General features: G+C 36.6%; 1 protein-coding gene across 1 annotated transcript in view; it reads right to left on the bottom strand.

The window, feature by feature from the left end:
* LOC107703237 (ubiquitin carboxyl-terminal hydrolase 33) overlaps positions 1-10,654 on the bottom strand; it is a 33,360-nt gene that overhangs the window by 11,181 nt on the left and 11,525 nt on the right. The window contains exons 5-13 of the mRNA XM_016505783.1: positions 10,298-10,450; positions 9,796-9,901; positions 9,637-9,706; positions 9,412-9,525; positions 9,222-9,300; positions 4,595-4,997; positions 4,019-4,156; positions 2,119-2,231; positions 187-359 (exon numbers count right to left, since the gene is read on the bottom strand). Of these exons, the coding sequence (XP_016361269.1) occupies positions 187-359; positions 2,119-2,231; positions 4,019-4,156; positions 4,595-4,997; positions 9,222-9,300; positions 9,412-9,525; positions 9,637-9,706; positions 9,796-9,901; positions 10,298-10,450 (1,349 nt within the window). The remainder of the gene's footprint in view (positions 1-186; positions 360-2,118; positions 2,232-4,018; positions 4,157-4,594; positions 4,998-9,221; positions 9,301-9,411; positions 9,526-9,636; positions 9,707-9,795; positions 9,902-10,297; positions 10,451-10,654) is intronic.

Genomic DNA, 10,654 nt, shown 5'->3' with positions numbered 1-10,654 from the left:
TGAGCACTTAAAAGTTAAACTAATTGCATTTAATCTAAATGTAAACTATAATACATTTTCATTTACTTGCAATAAACATTCAGTTCACATTTATTTCCAGAATAAGTACTCTTTTTATAAGTATGCTTAACTGTGCTTTTTTTTCACAAGCTACACTCTCACATAAGACAAATGTCAACATAATACCTCTTGATATATTCCATGACGAAAGCAATCCAGCCTTGAGGGGCGTAGGCTTCTCCACACGAACCAGCCTTGACTAGAGCCGTCTGGTGGGAGGAAGAGTGCAGCTTGGCAAGGTCCTCTTTCCCTGGGATGGGCAGAGAGATGTCCTGGAAGTTCTCCAAAGTCACTGAAACCTGAGAAAGGAAGGACAAGTAACAGAGGAGCTTAATTTAAAATGTTAATCTGTAACTGCAAATACTGTCTAAAACAAAGCCATTAAAACAACAGCAAAATAGCTCATATGTAACACAACTTTCATCATGATGACAAGTTTTGTTCATTTTCTTCTATTATCACTGATCGTTTTTCTTATGCAAGCGATGTTGATTTAAAATGACTTATGTTTGTGATTGAACTACCTAAGTGAAAAGAGCTGAACACCACTAAACTTAACTGAACCATTTTGAACCAATGGGTTAATTAGTACTGAAATGTGCCCTATACATATTTATATCTGATTAATCAGCTATATCCACCACATAAACATAATATTAGAACTTGCATCTGCAATGACAATGAAGTAAACATTAAAAATGTGATATCAAACCATTTCAAATAATTTTGCACATGATCATAAAAAATTCTATGATATACAATTTACACTTGTGTTTGGCTCTGTAAGATTTTTTAAAATGTTTTTAAAAAAAAGTATATTTTGCTTACCAAGGCTGCATTTATTTGATCAAAAATACAGTAAAAAAACAGCAATATTGTGAAATATTTAAAATAACTGGTTTCTATTTTACAGTAGGCGATTTTGGAGAGGCTAGCAATAGCAAGCGAGCTTTGAAAGCATAAGATCCCACCCTCCCTGCAAATCACTCTCCAAATCCACGCCTCCTCCAAAACACATGAACGTGCACAGGCAGAGCAGAAGCTGACCAGCGACACGATGAAAGCGTTGGTGGAGGGTTGAATGCAACGCTATTAGATTAGCTCATGTCTCATTCACCAGTGAGAAAACATTACAGTACAAAGCGCATTACATTACAATAATAATGTCTTCCATTCTTGCTCGGTCTGCAATAGTGTAATGGAAAGTGCTGATGAAGTATCATATCTGCACGAACAGGGTGTGCGGAGGTATGCAAACACATACATTAACAGACAGCCTGAGGGATATGATTGGTCAAACATTTTATGGTCCTACACCTTCCACAGATGATATAAATACATATAAATTAATTTAGACCACTTAACTTAATGATTGCTATCGGGATGTGAAGAGACTTTCAACCAGAATAACAAAAAATGTTTTTGAACCAAATCACCTTGTTGCCTTTAATACATTTTAAAATGCAATTTATTCATGTAATGAATCTTTTTCACAAGATTCTCCAGAAACCATTCTAATATACTGATTTGGTGCTCACGAAACATCTCTTACGGTTTAAAAAAAAAAAGTTTTTCAGTATTCTTTGATGATCAAAAAGTTCAAAAGGACTGCATTTATTTGAAATTGAAATCTTTTGTAACGTTAAATGTCTTTATGGCCACTTCTGATCAATTTCTTTACTCCTTGATAAATAAAAGTATTCGTTAAAAAAAAACATTTATATTCTAATTTAGTCAAAAGTAAAAGTGACAAAACAAAACTCTGTGTAAAATTACACTGTATGAGTAAAATCAATATTCATTTGATCTTATTTATTTTATATTCCTTTGACTATATTATATTAATTTAATATTCATTTGAAGCATTCATTTGATACTTACAGGAGCTCTCACTCCAAGAATAATTAGCTTTAATGATAGCATATTCACACTCTGTCCTTCGTCAGTTTTAAGTACCTTTCTCTGCCAACTAAAGAATCAAATGCTCGTGTTCACTTTGTTTATTAAAGTGAAGTTGTCTGGGGGCATGTTTGGGTGAAGAACACACAGATCACTCACCCTGTCACAGGTCAGGCACTGAACTGAGCTGACAATGGTGCCGTCGAACACTTCAGAGATGATGCTGCGATATTTCCTCTGCCGCTTACTCTTTGATGGGGTGAACGAGGGTACTGTCAACACATCACAACCATTTAGAATCAATGCCAAATCTGTTTCAGTTCAGGTCATGTTCACAACAATTAAATTAATACTAGTGATGCACTGAAATTTCGGCAACCGCAAATAGTTTTGGAAAGCTCTTTAATGTGTCATCATGACAGATCGCTGTAGTGCCTCAATTGAAGCAGCCCATGAACCGATCATCTCTTCCTCTTTAGTAGTTACAGCATGAAATAAACATGAATGAACATCAGAAGGTGAGTACGACTTACTGAAATGTATTGTGTCTCATGTAATCACTCAGTCAGTGTTTCAAATGCAGAAAGATGTTAATAAAACAGCTTGCAAACTGTTTTATAAACGTCACGTAATGTTACATTTGCCTCTTAAGCCATTCAAAGTCCATAAACTCAATAGTCAACTAGAAAACAATCATTCTTGAGGAACATTTAGCTAAATATGTGGATTTTATTACATATTCATTATATTTTACTTAACCTGTCTTCTTGTTGCATTATTTAATATATGATTTAATAATATGTCATGGAAACAAGTTTTTATTGCAGCCACCATTTAAATGTTTAGATTTCAACAACAGACTGTAGTAGAAACCTAATTCTGTTATTAAAAAGCTGACATAAAGACTGCCGGTAACACTTTAGTTTAGGCACCAGTTCTCACTATTAACTAATTGCTTATTACCATGCATATTACGATTTATTTTATTAGTACTTATAAAGCACATATTAATGCCTTATTCTGCATCACCATATTTTAGATCCCTAAAGGCCGGGACACACCAAGCTGATGGTCGGCCGTTGGCCAACGTCGGGCCGACGGCGAGCGACGGTTGGGCTAGTTTGTTTGGTGTGTTCCACTCGTCGGCTCTCGTCGGCGGCAGTTTGCCCGATTCAACATGTTGAATTGGCGTCGGGACCGTCGGGACTGTTGGCGCGAGTGAAAGCTCTGATTGGATGTTCAGTTTAGCGAACGAGTCAGTGCCCGAGAATTAAAGCGAAAGTGATGAAAACAAGCACCTAAATGAAGGCGGTACAGACAGAAGGCTGTTTAAATGTTACGTGATCTTTCCCAGTCATTCTAATACCCAATCATGTTTTCATAACAACATGAGCCGCTTAAAATGATTAAAGTTATCAACGTTACTTATATTCAAAATGGTAAGCAAGCGCTGCTTTGTTTACGTTTCGTATATCTGCGTTTATCTCGTATATCTTTGTTTCGGTTTCTCATTTTGAATGACGAATATATATTATTGATAGCTGCTGATATAGACAGTTAATTCCTTTCATGTGTTAGTTTGCTGTCGACTGTAGTCTGTGCGGTGTGTTCGAGCGCAGCTTTTTGGTCCGACGCTGCCGACGTGAGGCGACAACACCGTCGGCTTTCGTCGCAGCTAGTTCTTTGAAGTCGGCTTGGTGTGTCCCGGCCTTTAATCCTACCCCATACCTAAACTTAACAACTACCTTACTAACTATTAATGAGCAGCAAATTAGGAGTTTATTGAGGCAGAAGTTTCATTAGTAGTTAATAGTGAGAATTGGTCCCCAAACTAAAGTGTGACCAAACTGCCTTATGTCCAATTTAAATGTTTGTACAACTCAGTTTTTATTTGGAGTGTTGAATATCAAATAAAATTAATTAACTGATCATTAAATAATATTTATTTTTAGTTTTCAGCCAAGTACAGTTCAGAATTTTCATTTCAACTAGTCATTCATTTCAACTAGTACATAACCCCCAAACTGTCCCAAAGAGAATCCAACTAAAATTCTTGTACCTTTCTTGTGAGTAGAGCTCAGGCTTGGCCACATTGAGGATTTGGGAGGACTGCTGGACAGTCTAGATGTGACACCCTCATTTCCACTGGGACTCTGTGGTCTGATGGTACTGCTGACCTGGATTTCAGGGTTTGAATCTGAACAAGGTGGAAACAAACAAGTCAGTCAATAAAAGCAAGCAAAACGACCACTGCCCACAATGGATTTCAACTAAGGCCCCGATATCCTTCAAGCAAAATTGAAGAACGAACATGTGTGATGTCATTTTAAACAAAATCGGGCCAAAATTAGGGTCTTTTGTAGTTCAGTTCAGTGGTTCGAAACAGCTTGCAAGTGCAAGCTTTCGGTCAAGGTTAAACATGAGTAAAAACATGAAAACACTGGAATTGCAGAATTGCAGAGCTGGTGCAAACATAACCATATCCATGAGATCAAATGCCTTCAGAATATTCACACAGTATACCAAACCTTTTACCTCTGAGCAAAAAAAACCAAAAAAACTTCACTGTGAGTTTATTGGAGACTGTAAGGCTGTTCGTTTACATGTTGCATAGAAGTAACAGCCTTGCATTTACCAGAATTTCTTCCCTGAGCTTTAATGGCTCCTTGACTGCTGATGATTGGCATCAACTCATTGGTGGTGTCCACGTCTTTATCTAGGTCGCCATGGGAACCGGCACGGTACAGGTTGTTGATGAGATTCTTCTCTTTCTGCCAATCTCGGTTGTTTTGGTTCTGCTCTGATATCAGCATCTCAGCTTCATTAATGTCTTCTGGGACTCTGGGGCCTTCGCTATCAGCACGATCGCTGCAGCCGCAAGACTCGCAGGTCTGGAAGTCGTCTGATTGGCTGTGGCTGTCCTCGTCGGGACTGTCATCCATGGCCACAGCCTGGTTTGGGTCCTCAGGTTCAGGAATGGGCTCCTTGAGCTCCTCGTGGAGTTGGTCCATCAGACAACGCAGGAACTCTTGAGAGTCCTTAGGACAGAGACAGATTTTAATTAAAGTTTTGCAAAATACAAACAATTAAGAATGTTTAATAAACTCTCCAAGGACCAAAACAAAGTTCACACCACAGCTATAGCAGTAAAGACACAGAGAAACAATATAATTGGAAACACTTTCAGAATTACTTTCCAGCTGAACGATAAAAAGATTGATTCAATCAGAATCCACTTGACTTTAAAGAGCTTCAGCATTTAAAGCGCAGACAGACTTTACTAAAAAGATAACTGTAAAGATATCTGTATTGTTCTTGGTGGGAAGGGGCCTAAAAGTTACACTTTAAAGGTAATGTTTATGCTATGCTGGTCAATATTGCAGTATCTTGGACTTACACCGCCACCTAGTGGTGTGGATGCAGCGTCACACAATATCAAACATTTCTAGCTCCTGGAACACATTATTTTACGATGCCCCGCAAATTACATGTTTGACAAAATAGATATAGTGGCCACTAATACATTCTGATGATTTATTTATTTGTGGCACCATTTTTTAAATGTGTTCCCTTGTTTTATCTTAAAACCACAATTTAATTCAAATGATGGAACAAATTATTAAGTTTCGGGAGCAAATTTTTAATTCACGGGCGTAAGATAAGAGAATGTATACACCGGTCAGAAAATGATGACAGTATTTTATTTTTGTAGGTGAACTTTGCCTTGAATTACATTTGTCTTGTTGACTTGTCCATTAAACTCTGTGGTCAGAACCTGACACATTGACAATCACACACTTTTTGGCCAAATGTTTCTAGGCATTATCAAAAGAATGTAACATGCATGGAGGCTCACGATGTATACTGCAGATTAGCCAGGGACCCCATCACCATAGGAGCAGCTGAACCTTATCGGAACGACGTTCAAAATTGCTAGCCGGACGTCCCGAGGCTATTTTGTCTTCCCAGTCGGGCTACCAAAATGTATCACCTCCCTGCCGGACAGGCTGTCTTGAAGTGATATAAAAATCCTTCCTTGATTCGCGTTGTTCACTCACTTGTAGGGGTGAAACGGATCGTAGTGATCATTTGCACGTTACATGTTTCTGAGTCTTGCCGATTTAAACATTCAAGCATTTAAACCATTCAAGCACATGAAGAGGCGAAAGAGAACTCTATGAAGGGCCATACAAGCCATAATTCATTCTGGCGCTCACACACACTTACATTCTCTTTTCACATTCATACATTTTTGCTCTCATAGTCACATATTTAACGCACACATTCATCCATTTTGCTCTCATGTTTACACATATTAACGCACACATTTATACATTTTTACTTTCATAGTCATATTTTTATGCACACATTCATACATTTTCCTTTTATATTCATATATTTACACACACATTTATACATTTTGCTCTTATGCAAATGTATTCAAAGTATACATTTAATTATATTATATTAAGTCTGTAAACAGGATGTTAACAGAGGTCAGAGACGAGATGCACTGAAGACAGACACGAGGAGGAGAGGATAGTCACGCAAGCAGAGAAAATATATATATATATCTCATTTAAAAAAAAATTTTCGGCAGTTGGAATCGGTCATGAAAAATCCTAATCAGGGCATTCTTATCTGGAATACAGTTAGACCTACAGAGAAATTTAAAGCATGGTTCATTTCATTTTTACCTTTGAACTATTGCATCTATTTGCGCTTTAACTGATAAACTGATTGTTTTATATTGTCCTCTTGCATTATCAGCACACATTTCTTCTGTTTAACACCGTAAAGCTGCTTTGACACAATCTGCATTGTATAAAGCACTATATAAATAAAGGTGACTTGACTCACGCAAGCAGAGAAAATACTGTACCAGACAGAACAAATTCATTGCGATGCTCAAAATACTGGAGGAATACCATAAATATTGAATTGGAGTGAGGGTTAATATGAATGTATTTCTAAGGAGAACTGTCTTCAGAAAAGTTTCGATGGCATTTTCTTTTCTTCTTACCTCCGTAAAATATATATTAAAGGAGTGTTACATAAGCTCAGCGCTGCATGTGAACAGCAATAACCAAGGAAATGCTATATTGCTGCTGTTCTATTAGTGCCACCTGCTGTCAAAAAGAGTGAATTTGCATTTTCATTCAACCCCCCTTCGGTTTTGTTTTGTGCACCTGCTCCATATTGCGGATATTTTTTGTTTGTTTAAGGTCAGTTTGGCCATGCACAATCAGCTTGTAACACTCCAAAGAGAAAGGAAAACTTGAAATCGCATCATATGACCCCTTTAAAGGGAGAGCAGCCTATAAATACCTGCTGTTGTCTGTGTCCTTAATGTTAATCAAACAACAAAACACATATTTAACAAAGATTAATCTATATTTAATTTATACAGTGAACACTATGCAGTGTTATTTTACACATAATTATTACATTTCTGTGCCTGAAAACTAATGTTAGTTCTTAGTTTATTTGTAACTTTGGCTATGCTTGTAATTTGTTTATTTTATTACTGAAGGTTCACTTGTCTTTAAAAATGTTTGACCTTTATTAATTACATTACTAGTTTTTGCTGTGGTATTGAAGGAGTACTTAAAGTGTTCCCTAAATAATAAAGAACCTTTTTGTTGTTGTAGTTGTTTTTTTTGCTTATCCGAAAAGTGATCAGGTCTGTGACTCAAAATCCGGAATATGATCCGAACCGTGAATTTTGTGATCCGTTGCACCCCTACTCTCTTGACATCCTATTTGAAGAAAAAATACAATCACTGTAGTTTTCAATAATGCTGATTTGTCCACAGTGAACTTCAGCCAATGTCTTTTTTATTCGGTCTAATTAAATTCATTTTGGGCTACCAAAATCTGAAGAATGCCTGCTTGAAGGGCTACCAGGTATTTTGAAATTGTGCGAGCCCTGAGAACTTCAGCCATTACTGGCTCATCCACATGGCAACATTGCCAACTGGCATTCTAACATCCTGGTATTAAGAATCCTGGTAGGCAAACAAGTTTACAACAACAGGACACAGCACATTAGACCAGAAGGTCATCGCTGTATTATGTCAATGCAGTACAAGGACAAAAGTTTTCCTTGCTGTATTCAAATGATGGTATTAAACAATGCCCATTTATCTTTATACTTAGTAGAGGGAATGACTTCAAACCAAGGCATTCATTGACTTTGACTGAATGTCCCCTCTACAGGAGTCCACAGTCTATCTGGGCTTCATGAAAGTGAGCCTGAAAATGAGCATAATGTTTCATACAGTCTCTGAACAGCCTATGATGGCCCATTCATGTCAACGCTAATTCTCCAAACGGCCTTCCTCTCCAGCCAGGCATGACAATGGATGTATTCCACTGTTTGAAAGTGATCAAACATCTAGAGAGACTCTGAAGATTGTGCTTCATACAAGAGAACAAAATCTTTCAAAATTAAGAATAAAAATGAGTCTTTTCTTAAATGCAGCTAAAGGACAAAGCATCAAAAGAGAAAGTGTGAAAAAAAAAAAAACCAAGTTTTAAATAAACCAATTGGCTGACTGTGTTGGGCTAGTCAGGATGAGCCTATACAAAAATTATTTTTAAAAAGAATTCTAAGGCCCTATGAAATCAATTATATGTTTTCCCCTAATTCTGTGTTTTACATTTGAATGATTCTGGATACCAGTTTAAGAGTTTCATTAAATTTGAATCATCAGAAACATGTCTAATCAACTAAATTAAAACAACTTTAACATTTTAATCATTTATTCATTTTTTTATAATAATATTCAATATGAAGTATATATCAGACAATATTGAATATTACAAGATGGATGAACATTTCTCTTATTTTTACATTCAGATTACCAATTGCCATCATCTAATCAATAAAATCATGAATAATTTAATGACACTGGAAAATGTAATCTTCAGCAAACCTCAACATAAATGTATTTTTTTACTGTACATTATAATGATGTGATGCCCAAAGTCACTTGTAGCATTTAAAGTGACTGATTTTAGTTTTTAGTGTTTTATTTCAGATTTACACAAAACGGCATCAATATTTTAAAATACAATAACGTTCAAAAGTTTGGAGTCAAGTTTATTTATTTATTTTTTTGAAAGAAGACTGTTATACTCAACAAAGCTGCATTTATTTGATTTAAAAAAAAATAGTAATAATAAAATACATTTTAAGCCATACTTTCAATATTGGTGCATCCCTAATGTTTTAAACAAATTAATTTATGAAAACATACCTGTTGGGAATAACCACGAAACATTGGGTTTACAGCCTTAATGCCCTGGAACAGATTTGTAGGAACAACATAGGAATTCCTGCAATCACACAAAACAAGAGGAAAGAAAGCTATAATGAAACTAGCTTCTTGAGGGAAAAAATACCTGAAAAATTACACTGAAATAGGAAATGGCAAGAGAGGAATGTACCTGTTTTTGTGCCACAGGTCTGTGATGAGTTTCTGATAACTCTTGCATAGCGCTGGCTTCTTGTCGGTCTTCACCAGACCACCACAGTCCAGGAAAAACTGTGTCAATGGAGGACTAGAAGATAAACCAGAAAGGTAGAGCTAGATTAAACTAGAGCAAAACCAGACTGAAAAAGAACAATTAGGGCACTGAGATAAAAACATTACTGATTATTAGGGTTCTTACCAGTTGGAAAGTGCCTGGAGAGCTGCGTTCATGTAGCAGGTATTGCCAATGTTCTTCAGTCCAGTCAGGCCTGTGAGGAGGAACAGATGACGAAGGTCAGACTAACAGTGTAGAATGCAGAGCAAATCCACAGAACACCAGACATGAGAGATGAAGGACCTCTTGTCCTCAGTTCATCCTCCTCCTCAGTCTCCATGTCCAGGTCATCACAGGCTCCCGCTGGAGGAACTCTCAGGGAGGTGGGGCTCCCAGGAGCTTTGAGGTCCTGAGAACCAGAAAGACAATGGCAAAGCAAGCAAAAAAAGTGCAGTTGTGTGCCCCTAAACAACGTTCAGAAAATCTGCAATCTCTAAATCAATCATTAGAATTAAATTGAATTAAAACAAAATTCCATCACCACTGATAGAATGTTCAGCATTCAAAATATAACTGACAAAAATTATGAAATTTTAAAATTTACATACTGAATAGTTATTGGTCTTTTGTCTTACATCTATTTGCATAATGAGACTGTGATCGGTCTTGTCTTCTTCGCAAATATTTATAGTCATGTTTACATTGCAAAAACGATGTTGTAAATATAAAGGAGGATTTTATCTAAGCACAACCAAACTTCTAATCTTTGCTTTGCATTCACAGAAAGTTGCATAAGAGTTGTTACCGGGCTAGGGGTCTGTACTGGGGAGATGGGCTTGGCAGTGCTGGGCAACTGTGTGTGTGGACCCAGTTTTCTTTCCAGGAAAACCTCCTTGGAACAGGCATAGCACCACACTCTCAAAGTGGTCAGATTTACCGTCAGGTTGTGCCGTGTCTCCTGGAAGATAAAGGCACAGTGCTTAGATGGACATTTAAGTGAAAATAAATGTGTATCCTCAAGTTTAATGTTCAAAATGTAAAAAAAATAAAAAAATAATAATAATAATAATAATAAAACACAAATTTAAACCATACAAAAAAAAAAAAAAGTCTCCATATATTATAAAAAATTGCAAAAAATAGAGCTGCACAATATATTTGT

The sequence above is a fragment of the Sinocyclocheilus anshuiensis genome, unplaced genomic scaffold (genome assembly GCF_001515605.1).
Source record: "Sinocyclocheilus anshuiensis isolate Anshui unplaced genomic scaffold, SAMN03320099.WGS_v1.1 scaffold542, whole genome shotgun sequence".
NCBI lineage: Eukaryota > Metazoa > Chordata > Actinopteri > Cypriniformes > Cyprinidae > Sinocyclocheilus > Sinocyclocheilus anshuiensis.
This window is presented reverse-complemented; position numbering and strand designations above follow the sequence as displayed.